Raw genomic sequence first — 22,008 nt, forward strand, 5'->3', positions numbered from 1 at the left:
TGCGTCTGAGTTGGAAAACAGGGTAGGCGATGTCCTACTTTATTTTCTTTATGTTTCTATTGTCCCACTTTATTTACCGATGCACTAATTGAAGCACAAACACGCCAGCCCCACAGAGATCTTCATTTCACCTGCATCAACACAGTCAAGTATACAAACAGCACTTCAGAAGATACATAATGTCACTGTGGTAACAAAACCGTGCATCTCTGAAACTTTATAGAAAGGAAAGACCTTCTTAACATTTTTTTTTTCTAATTTCTAGTAGTCCGTTGGTCATAATGTTTATAAAGTGTATTACACAAAGGATTGCTGGCACGTTCCAAAAATTTACTAGGTTTTCTTATGACAGTGACGGTATGTCTGCCATTAACTCCTCAGTGGATTCATGTTACAATTCAGTGCTCGTATACACAAATTCCACATCTCTAATTAAATGTACAAAGATCCCGAGCTCAAAAGGGTGGTAAAGTGTAAAGTTCCTGTCTACTTATGGAATCTTAACCTGCTAACATTCAGTTCTTTTCTCCTGATCTTCCAGACTGGCTTGGCCACCTCTCTGTCTGTGACGGAGGAGCTGATTTTCTGTGGCTGTGCTGACGGAACCGTGCGAGCGTTCAGCCCGGCCGATCTGCACTTCATCTGCACTCTTCCTCGCCCACACAGCCTCGGCACTGACATAGTCACTGTCACAGAGGCCAGGTAAGCTCCGACACTTCACTCACACTCTGCAGGACTCCCTACTTCATCAAGACACACTTGGCCAAAAAACAAAAACCAGAAGAAATTTTCTAATTTGCTATTTTATTTATGCTTTTGATTAAACATATTACATACAAGATAATAAAGAAAAGTCATTTTTTGTTGATAAAATCTGCTTTTAATTAGACAACACTGAGCTCACTATACATACACAGTTTACTTGCTACAATTATAATAGTATGTAGGTTACAGAATGCACCACGAAATCCAACAACCTCAGCAACAGAGAACAGTGACACTGTGACACTGATGTTTGTTAATTTTTTCATTAATTCAGCATTTTATAAACTGTGGCATTGACGTGCTTAGAGGGCCTTTTTTTTCTGCTTCTGTTGTCTTGCTGCATTCTGAATATTGAGCGGAATGTTGAGCATTTTAAGTGGTATCAAACCTGTAATGGAGAAGTTTTTGAGCTTGATGCTCTAGATGAACAGAGATTGTAAATCTCTAATGTAATGGCCCTCATGGAAAGCGTGAAATAGTTCCATGTGGCCGGCATGTTGACTATCTTCTGTTGCTCATACTGTTTGAACCTGTCCACTCTGCTCAGTGCAGAAGAGCGAAGTGTTCAAACTTTTGTGAAAAAACATTTTTGACCATTTTTGGTGACTGAAGGGCATCCCTAGTAAAAAGTGCCATATAAATAAATGAATTGAAATGAATTCAGTTGAATTGAATCCCAATTTGCAATCAGTCAGAATATGGAGGACCTTTAAACAAAGAATATGAAGAGTCTAAAATAGCTTATTTGTGTAGTAATGTAATTTGTTCATTCTAGGTGCATATTCTATGACTTTAAGGCTGGATACATTAAGATTATGCAGGAATGAAAGTGCTGCATCCTAGTGTACTTTTTGTTAAATATGCAGACTGTGTTCAATAATCAGAGCTTGTTATATTGTTACCTCTCATGTTTAAAAGTCAACTGATTGGTATAAATGCTTTCATTGTGTCCTCTAAAGTGGGTCGCTGTGGGTTTTCTGGTATTTGTTTCTTAGCTGCTGTCATAAATATGCAAATTGTTCCAAACAATGTTGGCAGCCTGTCCTCCTGTTTCACAGTTCATCCAGGGTGTTTGTGGGCTGTCTGAGCAGCCTGACCAGTCATTTGTTCAGCATTCTGTGGTTTTCCCTTCAGAGACCTTCAAACTGACTCTGTCAAAGACACCCAAGACTGCTTAGCATGTGCCTCATAAATATGCCCGGAAAAAGATTTTGACCCCTTATGTCTTGTTTGTGGTTAGTGAATACCAAAGAGCATTATCTTTTTTAAATCTTGCTTTAGGTATTCTTCCGTGGTCTGCATGGGTAATATGCTGGGATAAATTTGTTTGTGTATATTCAATATTATAGAGGTTTTAGCCTTGGTTTGGTGAAAGTCTTTCAGTTTCAGGGTTGTGGTGTGTCAGGTCTGCATTACCATCTGAAAATTGACTGAAAATTGACCACACAATTCCAGTGGAAACACCATTTCCAGCCTGCATGCCAAAACCTAACAGCAGTGTTTGAAGTTTGGTTACAGTATGGGTTTTACTGACATTTTACATTTGACCTCTCTTTATGACTAATCCATCATTTCTTACCATCAGCCACCTCTTTGCTTACAATGTGGACGCCCGGTATCCTGATACAGTGGCTGTGTCCTATGACCCCACCAACCGGTGGCTGTCCTGTGTTTACAACGATCACAGTCTTTATGTGTGGGATGTCCGTGACCTCCGAAAAGTGGGCAAGGTCTACTCTGCCCTTTACCATTCATCGTGTGTGTGGAGTGTAGAGGTAAGGCACTCAGCTGTAGAGGTGAAGCAAATCTGACAGCATGTATAAAACAGAATTGCCAAACGTATGAACTAGGACCCAACTGATATGAAGATTTTTTGGCCTGTACCAATACTTATTTTATATTTAGATTTCAAATTTTAATTTTATGCTCCAGTTGTTTTAGTTAAACCCTGCTTTCCTGACTGATACAGTGCAGACTAATGCAGAATGTAAATCATTAAGTAATTACATTTGAATAGTATAACAACTCTCAAAGAGTGATGTAAGGTCTATACAGCCATGAATTAATGACCTTGAATTGAACCCAACTCCATATCTTTGGTCTTGGACTGCATGATAATTGGACACTGGGCGTTTTTGAGATGTGTTTTTATATCTTGTATTTCTTGTTTAATTAGCAGTATCTCCATGGCAAAACTTGTTATTTATTATGTTTGTTATTATTCTGGACAATTTGTAGCAATTTTTGTGACTCGCGCTACTCAGGATTACAGACATTTGAATTGAATATACAGTTTTATACAAAAGTTTGGGCACCCTGTCAAATGACATTTTGTTGATTTTCTAAGTGAAAATAAAATGTGCAAAAATGTGTTTTAATGCATAGTTATTGTTTGTTTGCTAAATTCAACATATTTGAATAAAAATAAAACATAAAATGGTATGCATAAGTAATGGCACTTTTTATATTTTGTTTTATTTTCTTTCAGTATGTTAAAGAAAATAAAAATGTGCACTAAATTTTGAAGAAAATGCCATATAGTCTGTTATAGTTTGTTTTCTGTAGAGAATGTGTTAACTTATTTTCACTTAGAAAATCAGCAAAAAAAAATTGGTTTCATCAGAGATGTTCAAACTTTTGCATACAACTGTATCTGACGTGGATGTTGCTTTTCTACGGCGTGCAGGTGTTAACAGCTTTCCTTGCTCCTCAGATGTACCCGGAGAGCAGTGATGTGGAGCAGTTGTGCCTCGCTCCAGGATCTTTCCTCAGCTGTTCTTCGGACAACACCATCCGCCTGTGGAACATGGACACACACAGTGCCACACTCAACCACAACGTCATCAGCACTGTCAGTTCCACAACATTTCAGCTCAGCTTATAACCACATGCTTATAATTTGAAGTCTCTCTTTCTGTTGCTCTCCAATAATGTTTATATATAAATGCTTCATGCAGGACCTCCAGAAGATCATTTACATGGATGATAACTTTACAACCCTGTTGGACACAGACTGCACCAACTCAAGCAACTTGGAAAAGGCTGATCCACAGACCTCGGAGAACCGTACAGGCATTAGGACCATGTGTGTCAGTCCAGACGGACAGCACCTGGCATCAGGGGACCGCAATGGAACACTGAGGTTCGATCCTGGGGGAGCTTCATCTTCCGCTTTGCAACTTAGCACCTCTGTGCTAATTGATTTAAGATAATTGACCCACTGAGGTTTTAATGGAAAGAGCACAGTGTTTGTGATTCATTGGCTGCTCAGTGAACATTAAAATCACAGAAATGTGCAAAGCCACACAGAAGTGTCGGCCACTCTAATGTGCCATTACTGTAGAGAGCTTAAACGGGGACTCTAGCCAAACTGATTGGCGCACTGTATAGAGGAAACCTTAAAACTTACAGGAATGTGCAAACGTCAGAGACCATGCTTTCATGTATTTAATTTCCAGTCAAAACAGCCATATAGTGCAAGTTATTTGTTTTTCAGTGTCAGGAAAAAAGCAGAAAACATATTTAACAGAAAATTACTCAGAAGCCTCAGATTAACTCAGATTACTCAAAATTACTCTCTCTCTCTCTCTCTCTCTCTCTGTATATATATATATATATATATATATATATATATATATATATATAGAGAGAGAGAAGAGAGAGAGAGAGAGAGAGAGAGAGAGAGAGATCTTAGTATTTAGTGTATCTAAAGTTGTATGTCTAGTCCATTGTTCTGAGAACACCAGTAGCTTCTTTGTTTGATAATTACATCCTGATCTTCTCAGCGGTGCACTTAGTGTTATTATCTTGCTGTAGAATAAATTCTTCCTAATCAAATGTTTTCAAGGAGTATTGCATAATGAATTAAAATTTGTTTGTAATTATCAGGGTTCATGGTGCCTTCAATCAGAAACAAAGCACCAAATCCAGATGTTACACATCCACAAACTTGCATTGATCCTCCGCCATACTTGACTGATGGGAGACTTTAGAAGTGTACACAATGCCTTCTCAAAAACATCACATTTAGACTCATGAGTCCATAAAACTTTACCCCACATCTCGGATGTCCAGTGTTGTTGTTATAGTGCTTTTGTTCTTTAACAGCTTCTTGACAGTTACACATCTTTCCATACTCATAACACTGAGATGTTTTGTCACTGTGGAAAGATGGACAGAAACACCTGTGGATGTTTTCAGATCTGAAGCAAAAGTGGAGCTTGATTTTCTCCTCTCTCTCAAAGATGAAAGCTTTTAGTGCTGTTTATCTGATGGTGACAGTTTGGTGGTGTTCACTTTCCTTGTGCAAGTGAATAATCTTAAATATGATCTTCTTAGAAAAATCTCCTTTAGAAATTTGATGATGCACATAAGACAGAAGTTTAGAGGCAGTTAAGGTGAGTTTGGTTGGTTACTTGTGTGACTGTTATTGTCTCTTTGAAGGGGAACATAATGTTGTGGAACAAACATCAGTTGTGGAACAGCTTTTGTTGGGGAGACAAAGTTGTCACTTGTTGGTTTCAAGATTGGAAGGATGGAAGCATTAAAGTGGCAGTAGTGTGCACCAAACATGAAGAGTGGGCATATTAAATACTGATAGATTTTTATATTACATTTAGTTATTAAGATGTCTGCATAAATTTCTGTTAAATGTTTCCTATTTTTTTTCTGACACTGCACAGTGAAGAGAATCTAATTCGTTTAAGGTGCAAAGGGTGCTTTATTGGTTGTATTGTTCCAGGATCCATGAGCTGCAGAGCATGGAGGAGATTCTGAACGTGCAGGCCCACGACTCTGAGATCCTGTGTCTGGAGTATTCAAAGCCTGAGACGGGTGAGTGAGAACTGCCTACAGGGAAGTTTCCCAGAGGACCAGCAAACACATTCTAGCAGACTGCAGCAGAGCATACCATATTCAAAGCCTGGAGAAACTGCTGATCCTGCTCAGATGTTTAGCAGATGCTCTCCAGGCCAATACTGGCTGCTGTCTCTAGCTCACACATATGGAACTAGCTAATAACATCTCCCTTATTAAAGCTGCCTTATCATTTAGGCTTAGGTATGTGTAATTGGGCTCGTAGGGGTGGCATAGAATGTAGTCTGCCATTAAACTTGAAACACTTAAGCCAAAATGAGTAGGAGAAGGGAGAAGGAGGAATCCATTTAACTATATGAATGAACAAAAATTCTGTCTCCAGAAATAGTCAATGTGATTTTGAGCTTAAAAATATTCTCATTTTACTTAATTTTTTTTTATTAGTCGGATGGAATCCAGTGTAGAATAGGCTGCAGAATATGTTGTCCTAGTAGGAGGTGTAGTTCTGGCTCAGAGTGAAATTGAAATGGAGAGTGTCTCCATCCAGCCCTGCTGAGAGGCAGCACATCTGTGCTTACACACACTCTCTCACACTCGCTCCTTCTCTTTCTCTCCCTTTCTCTTCCACACATTTGTTTCTCACAGGGGTTAAGGGTATTATCACATATTTTGTTGCTGATGGCTACAACTTATTGACACCAGTCATTAGACAGAGGAGACAAGCGTGTGATCATATTCCCTCTTAGCCTGTAGGTTAACCCCCAAATCGCGAAAGTGTATGAAATATAGAGGCATGAAATTGAAGCATTACCATGATAAATCGTGATAAATTTAAAATTTGTTGGCGTTTTTTAAATGTGGCTCTACTAGTGCATTTTGTAACATGTATTGTTGAAATGTCTTCAACTATCATAATATGATTTTTTTGCCATATTTAAAGTCCAAAACTTGCTTGTATGCACTAACAGATGGATTTTTGCAGACTCTGTTTTAAAGTGTTTTGTTTCCAAGCGCAACAGTTGTTTGTCAAATAATGCCTTGGGAGGACAGTCTGGTATTTTACACATCTGTAATACACTAACGATATGTATTATCAGTATATTTTTGTGGAATTGCCAGTCCTATTGTCCTCTGACCAACTGTTGGCCCCACTGCGTTAAAGTTCCTCTCGCTACTGATGCTACTGCAGAAAGAACTTAGTACCCGAAGCAAGAGGAAAGATCTGCTGTGACTTTCCACCAACCCAACACATCCCTCTCATTATGCACGGTGTGACTGCAACTGAATTCAGGATTTATCTGCATCCACCCACTCTTCATACTTCAGAGCTATTCCGAACGCAACTATAGATAATGTAATATAACGTTACAAGAGAGAGAGAGTTTGAAACTAAGTGAGAGTGGACAAAACCTACGTAAACATGTTCCTTCAAATTAACCAAATCTACTATATACAAAATGAATACCTTGACATACACTGATAATTGATATATTGAAAATTGATTGGAAAACAAACTGGAGCCTGACCCAAGCCTGACATATCATCCTAACCCCAACTCAACACCCAATATTATGCTGGGCCATATTAGACATATTAGGTTAGGCAGTGGACTTCTAAACATCAATGCCTACAAACTGAACTAGTTAGTAGTTCACACTAACAAACCCCCAGACCACATTTCCATTTCAAATTCAGGATCAGTCTATCAGGCAAGTGTCTCTTTTTCTGCCATTATGCAGCTGCTCGCTCTGGATGGGACTTTGAAAATGATTGGTGTGCAGAGGCTCCGAGTGCATTGCCCTAGTCCAAATGACATTCACAGGCTGCATTCCCAGTGGGCAGCTCTTGAATTGGATTTTGCTGAGCTCATTGAAGAATATTACATTGCCATTTGTGTGGTTGCTATGAAGCTATTAGAACATTATGAGAGCATTCATTTTGAGATTTGCTTTATTAAGATGAATGCACCCTGCTGCTTAAAGGCTGCTGGAGTAAATTGTTTATCAGGATATCACTGTTGTAAGAACATTTCATTAAATGTAAATCATTTTTCTGACATATGATACTGTGATTTCATGACATCTGTTTACCGACCACTTTAATCATGATGGTAACTGAAAATGTAATGTATTCTGGGAAAAACAGCGTAATCTGGTATCCAGCTCTTTTAATGTTTTATGAACCTCTTTCAGTCTTTGTTTATTTCCTCAGATGTTATGAAGCTTGTTAAGTGTTAAGTCACACTTGGGTAACAGTGTGTTGTTGAGTCAGGGTGTTGCTTGAGTTGCAGAATGCTGCTGCTTGGGTTTATGGCCCTCTATTCAACCTGCTGTTTCAGATATTAAGCTAATAAAGAAGAGCAATAATTATTGCATCAGTGCAATAATGTGGCATGTAGAGCGGTAATGAAAATTTGTTTTTACAGGTTAGTTAATGGTAAGAGTCTTTGTACTCTTTTTTGCCTGTGTGGTCTCTGTAGGTCTGAGGCTACTGGCCACAGCAAGCAGAGACAGGCTGATTCACGTTCTGGACGCAGAGCGCGAGTATGGCCTGCTGCAGACACTGGATGAACATTCGTCTTCTATCACTGCAGTGCGCTTTGCTGGTGAGTTGGGGTATTATAATGCCTCAGTGCATCATAACGCATTGATCTAATGGTGCCGATGTATCTGCATTATTTGTAGAGTGTTTGAATTGATTACAATAATTTTCAATAATGTATTATTATACAATGATATTATGATAAAAATAATATCATAATAAAATTATCTGGCTATTTTTCAAACATAAAAATCCAAAAATGAAGTATTGTTTTTAGTGATTCATGATTGGTAAATGATCAGATTTTTTTATCCAAACATGCTATTGACAATCAGCCGGTTCATTATGTATATTTTGCCTGGTCTGTGTTACAATTTAATGATGTATTGTGAGTCATGTAAGTGACCACAGGCTGTACTTTAATGCTGCTGCTAATCCTATACCAAATTGTTGTAGCATAAATATACATGAATCTTTTGTGCTAAATAGGCAGTTAATAGCCTCTTACTTTCAAAGGAGCACTTTATTTAAAGGGCCCATATCAGGGAATTTTCCTTGCTTGCTTGTTTGTTTATTTATTTATAAAACACTCTTAAAGCTTTAAAACATACTGTTCACTCTCCAGCTGCAAAAAACTGGATTTGCAATATTTTTTAATTAATTATTTTTGAGATGTCACAAAAACCAACACATTTACTCATTTACACCTATTCAGTGTACAGCGTTTAGTCCCACCCATTCACACTGGAGGGATAAGGGGTGTTTCAACCTGGACTGCTTTTTGAATGAGGCACCATACAGGGCAGCCAATCAGAACAAAGCTCAGAGGCTTATCATATATATGATAATCAACCATAATACAGTAAAGTGACATATCCCTTGATTGTTTTTATGGTTTCTATTCCACTACTGCACAGATAGTTCATTCAGTCACATGTTGTGTATTTTGAATTCTGAATCAAATCAAATCATGAGGAAGTTTGAGATTAATGCATTTTCAGCTGTACAGGCAGGGCATGACACAAACAGCTAGTCTCACTAATAATGAACGTTCATCAGTTAATTTAACTCATAAAGAATGGACTCAGTGTAATTCCTTTGTGTTCTCTCTCTGCCCCTAGCAAATGATGGCAAAATCAGAATGATCAGCTGTGGTGCTGACAAAAGTATCTATTTTCGGACTGCACAGAAGGTAAGAAGAGCTTTCTTCTTCTTGATAGAAACAAGAACTGATTATTCACATTTTTCCACACTTTCTTTGGCATATAAAAGATCCGTATCCTGACCTTGACCAGCCTCTCTGGTCCTGTAATTCTCCTACACCTCACCATACTCAGAGCTGGGGAGGGGTTCCTTTTTGGATCAGTGTGCTATTTCTCGAGCCTGCTCTCTAAAAACAGTGAAATTCCTGAGCCTCATGATATCATATGCAGTTTCATGTGCCACTGTTGCACAGTTTAGAGACCTATAAAATCTACACAGATGTTTCAGAATCGGTAGGCACAAACACACTTGGTTTTATTAGCCTTGTTTAAAAATCTAGGTTTACAGAAAGCACAGAGAAAGCTGCTTTAAACTGCCTTAGTAGGACAAACTGCATTTTATAGCCTTTGGATGAATGTTTGGAGAGAGAGGAAGTCGATTGAAATGCATGACACAAGGGGAAAGTCTCTGAAAGTCCTCAGCTGTTCTTGTTGGCACTACTCTGAAATTAATAATGTAAAGGGGATATCAAGCCAAAGGCAGTCAGACTGGAACAGATAAAAGCAGCAAACACCAGTGGAATATGTATAGGTATTAATGTGTAGCGATAGATGTATTGACTCCAGCAAAAGGAACACTGCTGCCTTTAACTCAGGCACCTACTGCAGCTACTGATAAGAGAGAATCCAAGCCACATTTTAATTTTAACTATTAGAAGCCTAGTTATGGCCATTTTGTTATACTGCTTAAATGTAATTACTTAGTTGTGTAATGAGTTACATTATTACATTTACATTTAATTTACAATATGTCGACAGATTTGAGTCTGCGTTTGACATTTTTACATTTGTGCAGGAGTCAAACATTTACACAAAACTGCTGTGTGCACTACATGCATAATAACTCCATAATAATAATGTCAAATTTAAATCAAATCATCACCTGTTCTACTTGCAAACATTAAATTTCTCTGCATATTTCAATAAGCTGTGAGTGAGAAATAATATCAGATTATGTCATGCTTCTAAGGGTTAATATTGTATTATTATATTGTATTATTTAAATGCTCAGCTCAGTTGTTCTGTACCTGCTGTAAAGTGTTCCTAACAGTTCTTAATCCAGCATAATCTTTCAGAGCCCAGTGGAAACTCTATTTGCATTTGGAATAAGATAGAGTAAAGCTGTTTACAGTTGGAATGAGCTGATGGAGCAGGAGTTTTGATTGCAAATTCTCAGAATGATTTTGTAACCATTATTGAGAGGTTTTTTGTGGATATTATCAATAAGTCATTCTTGGGTTGTGGATACAGAGCCAAATTAACAGACTACTCCTTGGTTCATACTTGGTATTAACATCCATCTATAGTGATCTAATCAGAAGTGGATGTGTCCCACAAGTCTTTATTCGTGTAAGTGTAAGGTCTGACAAAAATTTTTAGACTGCATGAATTGATAACCCAATTTGTAGACAGACTGGAGAAAAAACGAAGATACAAGCTGCTTTTGTCTTTGCTGTGATAACACAGTTGATTAAGGTGGTCCTTCTTTGCTGTCAGGACGCATCTGTTTGGACGCTTTAGCATTCACATTACAAATGTTATGTGGTCATATGCATCGCTGACCACTTCCAAAGGTGGTTTGGGCAATCAGATTGCAATTCATCTCCGAGACACATTGGACTCCATTTACCCCCCAAACTTAGTGTTGGCCGCTTATGATCCGATCACCCAAGACGCATGTTAATGCTAAGTGTGAGTGCAGCCATAGATCCTCTATTGGACTGCATCATTCTAGAGCTATAGATTTACCCTATAGGAACAATATAATTAACTTTTAGATTAAAAAAAATCACCAATTCATTTTATTGTGAAACATTAATTCCTATCAGTAATAAACTTAGTCTTATTGTTCATTCATTCATTTCTTCATATATTCTTCATTTCTCGTTGCATAACCTCTTACAGACAGATGAAGGAACTGTGTTTTCACGCACCCACCATATTGTGAGGAAGACTACCCTCTATGATATGGTTATTGACCCCACACACAAGTACGCTGCTATTGGCTGCCAGGACCGCAGCATCAGGTAAGAGAGGCATGTATGTGTTGCAGTGTTGAATATATGCCACCTGTTCATGATTTTCCTGGATCGTGTTGGATTTTGGTTGTCAGTCCAGGAGAAAATTCACACAAAATGTCCCAGAATCCAAGCATTTTCATATGTTAGCAGTTTCTTTTTATTCAGTTAAACTATTTATACAAAGAATGGGTTTGATTGGCTGGGATTATCCTCAAGGTTGTTTGGGAAAGTCACTGATCGAGTGTCCAGGAATTTTACAGGATTGAGGTGGCAAACCCACTTGAGTATTACTACAGTTGTATGCAAAAGTTGGGGCATCCCTGGTCAAATTGCATGTTTTGTTCATTTCCTAAGTGAAAATAAATACACATCTACTGAGAACCTTTTCACAATTAAATGCACAGTTACTGTTTATTTGTTTGAATTTAACATATTGGGGGAAAAACATAAAATGTGGCCTGTGTAAAAGTTATGGCACATTATGTGTTTCATGGTTTAATTTTTTTCAATGTTATGCTTAACAAATAAAAAGAAACTGGACACTAAAATTAGTAAAAATGCCATATTTAAGTTCTCTGCAGAGGATGAGTCAGAATCAACAAAACATGTAATTTCACTGTGAATTCTCAAAGTTATGCATACAGCTGTATGTTATTTGTAGCATAACACTGGTATAACATCAGCAATGCAACTGAAATCGATCCTTATTTGCAATTAAAGGGCACTATGGAGTATTTCATCGATTTTTCTCTTAGTGCCCAAAATAAAAAAATTGAATTCCAGAGTGATTTTTAGGATACATTTTTTTTTCCCCTTCCCTTGCACTTTTTCAAAATGTTATGCTCATGTCTGCACTTATGAATAAGCCTTTTTTGCCTCACAAGAACTCAAGTTGGTTTGTTTCTGCGACTGATGAATGGTGACACAGGCTAATTATGAGAAAGTGTCCAAATTCATTTGTTGATTTATGCATTTCTGCCACTATTTAGTAAACTAAACAGCCCCCCCTATATAGTGCAATGCTCATGAAGGAGTAGGGATCCATTTCTGTCACAGCCTTTGTGTTTGTACGGAAAGCATCTGTCTATCAGTTGTAGGGTGCATGTGTGAGCACACGTGTGCATGTGTGTGCTTATACTTGTTCGTGCCTGACAATGATCTGCATCTGCAGTGTTGTTCGTAAAACTGATGGATTATTGCTCAGGTGTTATTGCTGCAGAACGGGATTAGAAGCTTGTCAGGTTAATCTGTTGGAAACAAGCATGCTGAGATCCATGTGCTCATGCACACCACGGCACGCACACACAATCTGGAGTCTGGTGCCAGTCAGTCTAGTCTGAGTAGTTGTTTGGAAGGACACCGCTATCCTCAAGGGAGCAACATTTCATTACACTGTACTTCCTAATTTAGAACAAAAAGAGGGAACGTGTTCGAATCTGTAGTATTGGATTTAACAAGAATGATCTGATTCACTAAAGTCAATTCAAATAGTTTCATCTCAGTTTTGGCCAGAGGCTATATTGGGAAGCAGAACATTAGGAAGTAACAAACAAAGCACATGACTCTGAACTGAAATGCTTTTGTTCCTCTAAAGTAAGCCTTCAGGCTGCACCGAGGAGAAGAAAATGTGAACAGTGCTATAGATATAGACTGATCTGTCCATCTGACCATGAAAGCACTTCATCTTACAGTAAATATCTTTTTTGCAGTGTTCCTTTTAACATAGCAGCAATAGATGACGCAGATCCACAGAGTCATTAGACTGGGAAGTAGGCGATTTTAGCAGAGCTCTTGAATAGGGGTGCAGGCTTGGTTTAAATGGGCACAAGCTCTGCTTTGTTCCTTATGTAAGACATGTGGAGCCTTGAGCACTTCAGTGATCCAACACTTAGCCTGCTCCTCCCTGTGCTGGCACGCTGCTTGTCTGGTCTCGTGCGAGCAGTTAGTACGCTAATGTTAAAATGCCCCCTACTGACCAAAGGATAAAGAGACAGAACAGACTAGATCGATGCAAATCAGGCAATTTAGTGGGTTTCTGCGGTCAAATAGCATGCATTACTATCTGATCCATACTCTGCCTCTTTCTTCCTCTCTTACAGGATTTTTAACATCAGCAATGGTAAGCAGAAGAAGATCTATAAGGGCTCTCAGGGGGAGGATGGAACCCTCATTAAGGTAAGCAGCTTCTAAAAGAGAATATGAATACAACAATTCTAACAGTTTCTACAGGCCATAGATATTATATCAGTTATCAAGTTTAATGAAACTTACACAGTTTTCCCCTTACCTCAGATGTAGTTGAGGCTGCAGTGTAGCTAACAAGCAGTATAAGCTTATACCACCAATAAACATCACATAAACTGCATGCCTTATGTAATTAGGTGATAAGTAATCTCAAATAGCCTGGTTTGTGCTTTTTGATATTGTTAACTATAAAAATGGACAAAACTACACTGCATAGCTAAAGCAGTAGTTGAAGCTATCATGTAGCCTAAATTTTGTCCGTGTTTATAGATAACAGTATGGTATAGTGTGTCAGAAACAAAACTAAAGACGCAAACTTGGCACACCAGCCTTGTTTGACTGATTGACTGCATTTGGGGTGATGAGGGGAAAACAATTTCTTTTATGTACTACATGTTGAGAATGTCTTCACCAAAATGAATCATCCACTCTGTAACCTGAATGTGTCTCTCAGGTCCAGACAGACCCCTCTGGTCTGTACGTGGCTACCAGCTGCTCTGACAAAAACATCAGTATTTTTGACTTCTACACTGGAGAGTGTGTGGCCACTATGTTTGGGCACTCTGGTAAGACTTCTGATCTGGAGTGGCTAACAGTGTCCTGCGTCAAGATGTAATTCGAACTAGGGATGCATGATGATATCACAATTATATCAGTGTTGTCAGATATTTGCTTAAAAATAAATATTTGTATCAGACAGATTATTAGATATGACTGATATCTTAAACCCATATTTGATGATGTGTTTACTGTACTAGTGCACTAAAATATCTGCGTTTTGTTTATTTTACTTCATTTGTAACCACATTTTAGAAATGTTTACGTATCTGGATGTGTACATGAAAAACATTGGATATCAGCGTATTGGTGTATTTGATAATGAGAACCGCTGTCTTTGTTGTTAAAAGTAGACTCCTGTCTCAGTTTTCTGTATATCATGTGCTGTCTTAACAAGAAGTGCTGCCTATGTTTTCTTTTTATAGAGATTGTAACTGGAATGAAGTTTACCAATGACTGCAAGCACCTGATCTCAGTTTCAGGAGACAGGTAGGATCTCAAAATTGGTTGTATATGTTTCTGTAAGCCTGCTGTCACAATTATTACATTATTACCTTATTGCAATTAAATAAGCCTACTACAGTTGTTTTAATTTTATTTTAATTATTTAATTTCCACAGTTGATATTCTATATGTAATTTAATCCTTTATGTTGAGATAAATGTAAATAAAAGCAAGCATGAAACACGTTTATTGGACCAGAAGAACAAAGGTTCTGACTGGTGATATAGTTGAAATCTGAAGTGTCGATAGCTTGGAGGCAAAGATAATTAATCAACCACCTTGACCACTTTTGGTTTGTACTTTAATTGTTGTATTAAATGTACAAAAAGACAATTTAACTTCAACTAAATAAATTGTCAACTAACATTTCATGATCTTGACAGGCCTTTGTGTGTTACAGACTGTAGCTGACATTACATACACACATCAGTATCAAAATGCTGTGCTGTATGATAAGTTGGTTTGCAAGAATAGATGTATTTTAATCATATTTTATATATGTTTCTGTTCAGCTGCATTTTTGTGTGGAGACTGAATCCCGAGCTGACCATCAGTATGAGACAGCGACTGTCTGATCTAAAACAGAAGAGCAAACCTGTCCAGAAGAGCCCACCTAACAAACATAACACAGTCAGGTAGAACACAGACACATGCATATATACATTCATGTGCACTGAAATAGTTACAGACTCAACTGCTCATTCATATCCACGTTATCACACACAACAGATGTGCTAAAAAATAATATACCCATACCAGATGCTCCTGTAACTTCTCACTAGATCATATTTAACTAAGTGGATGTAAGTGTTAGGTGCTTACTGAGCAGGACTGATGGTACTGCTGTTTGGCTCAGCACTAGGAGAGAGGTGCACAGTGCCCCGCCCATAGCTACCATGTCATCAGACAGTGATAAAGAGGCAGAGGAGGAGGAGGGTATAGAAGAGGAAGATGAAGACAACTTTCCTCACTTGTCTTCAGGCAGCAGCACAGGGGAGGAGAATGGTAAGTTATTCCCAAGAATTCAAATTCTTCCAGAATTTCATTGTAAAGAACATTTCTTATATGATTTGTTCTTGTTCGCAAGGATCATCAGAGGAGAAACACAACTCCGTTAATTCCTACGTCAGAGAACCTCGCAAGGTAAGATTGTTCTCACACTGAACAGCATGTCTCCTGACCAAAGAAGATCTCTTAATATTGCCGCTCGCTCTCTCTTTCTCAGCGTTCTGAGAGCAGTTCAGCATGTGAGGGCTCAGGCCCAAGGCCGAGGCGCCGCTGGTCCAGGCGGATAGGCAGTGTGGACCTTGTGGTGAAGTCCATGCTGGACCTGAGGCAGCTGGAGTCCTTTGCTGGGCCCTCCTCACCAAACAAGAGCTCCGCCCTCACCAGAGAGTCTCCACTACCCTCAGACCTGGAGCTAGGCAGCACCAACAGTGTACAGACCATCGCTGCATGGGTAAATTGACATACACTACAGGCCTAAAGCACGAGAGCAAACTGTGGTTATTTTTATTTATTTATTTATTTTATGTTAATTTACCAGCATTTAAAACAACTTCAGGAATATTTCCGGCCATAACACAGACGTCGGTCCAAAACATTGATGATAACAATCCCTTACATTAATCAGGTTTAATTATATACAAACTCCTAATTGGGCACCTGCAGACACATAGTAAAACCTTTTTCTTCTGTGTTAATCAACATGTTGTCTTTTCTGTTGTCTCTTGTTTCTCGGAAAAACTCCTATTAATGTTTTCAAGCTTATTGTTCCTTTTTGCAATTTCTGTTTTGTAGAAAGCACTTAAATAATTTTAAAGTATTCTTTTAAATACATTGTCAATACAAAAATACATTTTGTTTTTGAAGATCACCAAGTTACTTCTCACTTTGTGACACTTCTCTATTTTAAATCACTGTTTTTTGATGCTGTGTGTTTTTGTTGGTCTACAGGTGGCAGAGCCAGAGGAGCAGGACTCCTCTGTCCTGAGGGGACACTCACGCCCAGATTACATTCAACTGCCCAATCAAAGCCCCGACTCAGAGCCTGTGGTGCTGTATCCTGAGAGCTATGAGGACAGGGTCAGTCTGGCAGGCAGGTCAGTCACGCATACTTTTTCATCCACTGCACTCACATGTAGAAGCATAGTTCTGTCTTGGTTACAGTTTTTCTCAGACTGAATAATTTTTTTGGTTTTTCTAAAGAAGATTCATAAGAACTGTCATGCCTTCTGTTATTACTCATACACTGGTATTCAAAAGTTTAGAATCACTTGCCATATTAATAATTGCTAAATATTACTGAATCATTTATTCAGTGTAGATGGACGTACTAAAAGCCAGACACTAGAAGGTATTTCTAAGATGTCTTATGCAGTATTTTTGGGAAAAAACAAAAAGTTAAAGAGTGTACTTTATCTATATACAGTAAGGTATTCTAAATATTATTTTTTATAACTTCTCTGTCAATGTTATACAGCTTTCTCGCTTGAAATTATTCTTTTCATAATCCTGGAAATGTGAAATTTTTTATTTGTTACAGCTTATTAGTTATTACATTAGTTGAAATCTGTGTAGTTGCAGATTAGCAGCATCATAATATAATCATTTCATACATGCACCTGCAACATTTTTTCTAAATCTTTGAATTCCAACCACTAATGTAAGCTGCATAATTTATTTTTATCCTGTTTCAGTAATAGCAGTAACAACAATAATTTTGTAGTTTTGAGTAACAGTATGTGCTTGTTATTGAAAAAAAACATGCCCTTCTAGCCACACTCTGACTAAATGATTCTTCCCATTCTCCCTGTGTAGTGAGTACCAGGTGAAAGAGTTAGCTTATGGAGTGAGGCTGCCTAAAGGAAACTCCTGCCCAGAAAAACAGAGTCCTGACAGCGCCTGCTCAATGGATTACTCCAACAGCCGCCTGTCCAGCCCTGAGCATCCTGGAGAGGGTGAGACACTCACAAAGTTAAACACATGCATTTGTAATACTGCTATTACACAAGGCTAAAATTTCTGTAGGGCTTGGGAATCAACACATCACACTGCATTTTAGGATTGCTCTGCCATATTAGCAGGATTAGTTCTATGTTTACATGCTACACATATGCTTTGAAAGTTTAGAGACTGCTGATTTATTGTGTTTTTTCATACGTGTTGTGCTTAAAAATTAATCAAAGGGGAAGAGTATTTCCCAACAAACTTCAGAGGAATGTCAAAAAAATAGGTAAACCTATGCATCTTTTAGTTCAAAATAGCGAGATTATGAAGGTTAGCTATAAAAACATGATAAATACACTAAATGATTTTGGAAGTTTTATTCCATTACATCTGTACAATTAAAGTATAAAATCAGCTTCAGATTAATGTTTATCAGCACTCTCACTGTGATGCTTCCTATGTGCTGTTGAATAGGGCTGCATCTGAATGGTCTGAAACTTTTTCCTATCTGATTTCTTTAATTTTGCCTGATCTGGTAGACATGTGGACCCTCATGCATTTAGCAAGTCCTGAGGCTACAGATCAGGTGAAATCAGTGAAAGTTGATAGGAAAGAAAGATTCATTTCATTGTTCAGAACCAGCCTTGACTGACTAATCACACCAACCAGTTTCACACATTGCACGAGTGTTTCAATAAATTGTGGCGACATGATAGTGTTTAATTTCCGTCAAAATATATTTGTCCAGTCTTTGATACGTGTTTTATAAAATGTTCTCCATCCGAATCATGCCCGCAGTATGGTCTGCACTAAAAGGCACAAACAGAGGCCAACCAGAACAAACAGATGTTCAGCATAAAGGGGAATTTCACGAGTTTTCCTAATTTTCTGGATAATTACATAGTTAAGATGTAAACATAATAATTCAGAATAGTTTGATATGTGAGTCAGAAATGTTCACAGTAGGAACCTGATGTCTGAAGAGTTTAAGGTTTCTAAAAGCTTCCTGTTACATTAAATAGTTTCAAATATGGTGCCTGATGTCTGAGACATTGATATCAGGCATAGCTTTTGATACAAAAATGTACTGTTTCAAATCCATTCATGGGGGAGAGGTACAAGCAGGACATTGTAAGGCAAAAAAAACAAAAAAAAATAAATTTTTTCACATCTATCACTATTTTACCATCACCAACATTACACATAAAAAGACATAGAAGAAACACATAAGCCCGCTGGTCATTTTGGATAAATAAGTAAATAAAATAGCTATAGCTTGTGTTTCTGGTTCCTGTCATCACCACTGTACAAAAATCAGAGTTGGTAATTTTATCTACTGTGAACCATTTCACATCAGACTACTCATATACTTTTTTATCTCAACCATTGAATTATGATTCTGAAAAATTATGAAATTTTGAAAACAATGGTGGAATTCCCCTTCAAATGAAGTGTTAAGTAATTTGAGTCAAAGTAATTCTTTGATATGTGTTTGCTTATCAGACTCAGAGCCCACTGAGCCATTGAGTGTAGATGGGAACTCGTCCGAGTTGGACATTGAAGACCTAGATGAGGAAGAGGAGGAGAGCTTGAGGAAGAATGAGACCAAGACCTCTGTACCTCAGACCCCAGACCAGGAGGCCTTCCTCAAGACACACTTTGGAAACCTGACAGACCTCAACACCTCAGGTAGGTGATATAGGTGTGGATCAGTGTGTGTGTAAATGTTTCAGTGTGGACCTTTTTACAACTTTGCATGCTCTTTTACCAGCGAGCCCAACTCAAGTAACTCCAAACTTCACTGACAGTGTCAGCATCTCGTCGAAGTTCCTCTCTCAGAGCTCCTCTGGCTGGTAAGACACAATATAGAAGTACATTTTAACGGATCAAAAATAACTGAACAATATTCAAGAAGATGATTATTTTGATTTTCAACATAACCAAATAAAAATCGTTTCCTTATTTCTCAGTCGGCAACCCTTTCCATTCCCTTCAAATAAAAGCAGTCAGAGTAAGGATGCTAGTGGAGTGGTGCGTCCCCTGGTGTCGGAGGTGCGCCCCCTGATGGAGGACAGGGTGCAGAGTATACAGCAGGAGCCCCACAGCTCTGAGAGGGGCGCAGGTCTGCGCTTAACTCCACAGAAGAAGCGTGTCTCTTCTGCAGACTCCCGCAAAGTAACTAGCCCTGTCGCAAAAGCTGCTGCTGCTTCTCAGGCTAACTCAGCTGGCATGAGGAAAGCCCAGTCTATACACAACATCTCCTCAGACGGTGAGATATCCAGCCACTCATACACAGAAATGGCTTTTTATAAAACACATATGTGGCTTTATGAAGTGGACACATTCTTATGGAGATATTATTTTTTTTTATTTCATGAAATTGAATGATATTTGTTGTTTGCAAAGAAAGAAACAGGTAATACATGTTATTTTCTTTTGCATTCTATATGGTAGCAGGGGTGTAAAAATGCATGATCAATTTATCTGATTTTTTTTATTTGACTGCATCAGTTGTGGAATTTTAGAATTAATTATAACTGATAGGGATGGGTGATATGGCAAAAATATAACATCACAACATTTTCAAGATACACGTGGTGCATTTAGATTTTTTTGTAAGGTTTGATATGTTAGAATAGACAAGAAGAACCAGTAGTGCCACAATTAAAACACTGTCAAAAAACAGGAATACAATTATTTTTATTTAACATTTCACATACTGCACTGCACCGAATCCAATTAAACAGCACTAATAATGCTCTTTGTAATGGAACATGCAATTAGTCAGTGTTCTTTATGCACTGACATTATCCATGATATTTCCGGAAAAGCTCATTGTGAAGTAATGTGACACAATTTGTCATGATACTGATAAATATTGTTAGATTGCCCACATCTACTAATTGATTATAATAAAATTCATTGAAGCATATATATACATTTTTTGACCTTAATGAAACTCTTGGGCTAATCAAAAAAAATGTAATGTGTTTTTTTTATTGTGTGTATTCCCCTGTGTAAATCAGACATGTCAAAGTGGGTACCCTCTGAGCCACAGCTCTGTGGAGAATAGCGTTTTCTCTTTTTTAATGATCTGAATTAGTTGTGAGGTCAGAGATTTACATCAGATAGTTTCTGTAATTACTATCAATGACTTCTTTTTTGTTTTATGTTCTCTCTCTCTCTCCCTCTTTCAGCCGATACGTCCACACGGCCCTCTAAGGAGGTTCCCCCTCAGCCCCAGCATTACGAGCGTGGTCTGCCCTCTGTGTCACGCCGCACTCTTCCCAGCGTGCCTCTCTCCAGCCCTGTGTCTCCCCAGCCCAGGGATTGTCCCACACCCACAAAGTCCAAGCCCCGCTCCTACATGAGCCCCACCACCAGCTCCATGGCCAAGATGTCCCGCTCTGTATCCGTGGGGGACAACCTGAACGTAGGCGAGTTCGGAGAGACTTTTCCCTCCTCAGACCTCCGCCGTGGCTCAGATATGACCAGCTCACGAAGTGTCTCTCAGAGCAAGCCCTCCTCACCTGTAGTTCTGCTGCCTTCCTCATCAGACTCTTCTACCCCCCATGCTGCTGTTATGCCCACTCTAAGTGGTGGCTCCTCATCTAAAGGCCTCCAGGCCAAAGTGACGGGCAGCGCCCGTCCACAGCTAAACCTGGACATCCCCAAACCTCTTCCAGATAAGCCCTCCATTAGCTCCTTCTCCCCTAATGGCAAGATGTCCAAGCTTGACCAGAAAGAGGAGCTCTGCAGCAGGACTCCGGTGAGTGTGTGTCCGCTGCCTGGACCAGGACCAGCCCCAGTCCAGCCTCTCTCTGACAACATGCAGCCAAACATGTGCGTGAGCTTCTCTGAGGCCACACCCCGAGAGCAGTGTCAGTTTGGTCTCAAGCAGCCTGAGGAGCAACTGCCAGAGGAGATCCAGAGAGCACCTCCAGAGCCACTGCTGGAGGAGACAAAGCCCGAGCATCCCCCTCAGGGTCAGGGTAGCCTGGTGCGTCTGCAGCCTATCAGCGGAGCTCACGATTCAGGTTTGCTGGGATACCACTCCTCCCTCGTTCTGTCGTCTGTGCCGCTGCGTCTGGGTCTGCCCAAGCACTTCTTTACCAGTGGGCTCTGGCCCCTCTCTCCCTCCGTCTCTTCCATCACTTCCTCCATGTTCTCCACTTCACCCTGTCCATCCATTAACCATTACCAGCTGAAGGGTGAGGCATGCTTCCTCTCTCACTGCTCTTCCATTAACACTGCACTTTGCCTGCCCCTCAATCCTCTCTCCACTGCACTTCTCACTCTGCTCAGTCCACTCACTGCATTTTATCTGGTTCAAAATGAGATAATCTGTT

At 39.0% G+C, this 22,008-nt stretch overlaps 1 protein-coding gene across 1 annotated transcript in view; it reads left to right on the forward strand.

Moving 5' to 3' along the window:
• mapkbp1 (mitogen-activated protein kinase binding protein 1) overlaps positions 1 to 22,008 on the forward strand; it is a 54,005-nt gene that overhangs the window by 27,632 nt on the left and 4,365 nt on the right. The window contains exons 8-28 of the mRNA XM_036593113.1: positions 542 to 702; positions 2,351 to 2,540; positions 3,479 to 3,616; positions 3,723 to 3,907; positions 5,507 to 5,598; positions 8,060 to 8,185; positions 9,243 to 9,313; positions 11,289 to 11,410; positions 13,504 to 13,579; positions 14,103 to 14,214; positions 14,632 to 14,695; positions 15,223 to 15,345; positions 15,567 to 15,715; positions 15,798 to 15,853; positions 15,936 to 16,169; positions 16,667 to 16,812; positions 17,531 to 17,670; positions 19,163 to 19,348; positions 19,431 to 19,512; positions 19,630 to 19,928; positions 20,857 to 21,696. Of these exons, the coding sequence (XP_036449006.1) occupies positions 542 to 702; positions 2,351 to 2,540; positions 3,479 to 3,616; positions 3,723 to 3,907; positions 5,507 to 5,598; positions 8,060 to 8,185; positions 9,243 to 9,313; positions 11,289 to 11,410; positions 13,504 to 13,579; positions 14,103 to 14,214; positions 14,632 to 14,695; positions 15,223 to 15,345; positions 15,567 to 15,715; positions 15,798 to 15,853; positions 15,936 to 16,169; positions 16,667 to 16,812; positions 17,531 to 17,670; positions 19,163 to 19,348; positions 19,431 to 19,512; positions 19,630 to 19,928; positions 20,857 to 21,696 (3,592 nt within the window). The remainder of the gene's footprint in view (positions 1 to 541; positions 703 to 2,350; positions 2,541 to 3,478; positions 3,617 to 3,722; positions 3,908 to 5,506; positions 5,599 to 8,059; positions 8,186 to 9,242; positions 9,314 to 11,288; positions 11,411 to 13,503; positions 13,580 to 14,102; positions 14,215 to 14,631; positions 14,696 to 15,222; positions 15,346 to 15,566; positions 15,716 to 15,797; positions 15,854 to 15,935; positions 16,170 to 16,666; positions 16,813 to 17,530; positions 17,671 to 19,162; positions 19,349 to 19,430; positions 19,513 to 19,629; positions 19,929 to 20,856; positions 21,697 to 22,008) is intronic.

Source organism: Colossoma macropomum, unplaced genomic scaffold (genome assembly GCF_904425465.1).
Source record: "Colossoma macropomum unplaced genomic scaffold, Colossoma_macropomum, whole genome shotgun sequence".
Taxonomy (NCBI): domain Eukaryota; kingdom Metazoa; phylum Chordata; class Actinopteri; order Characiformes; family Serrasalmidae; genus Colossoma; species Colossoma macropomum.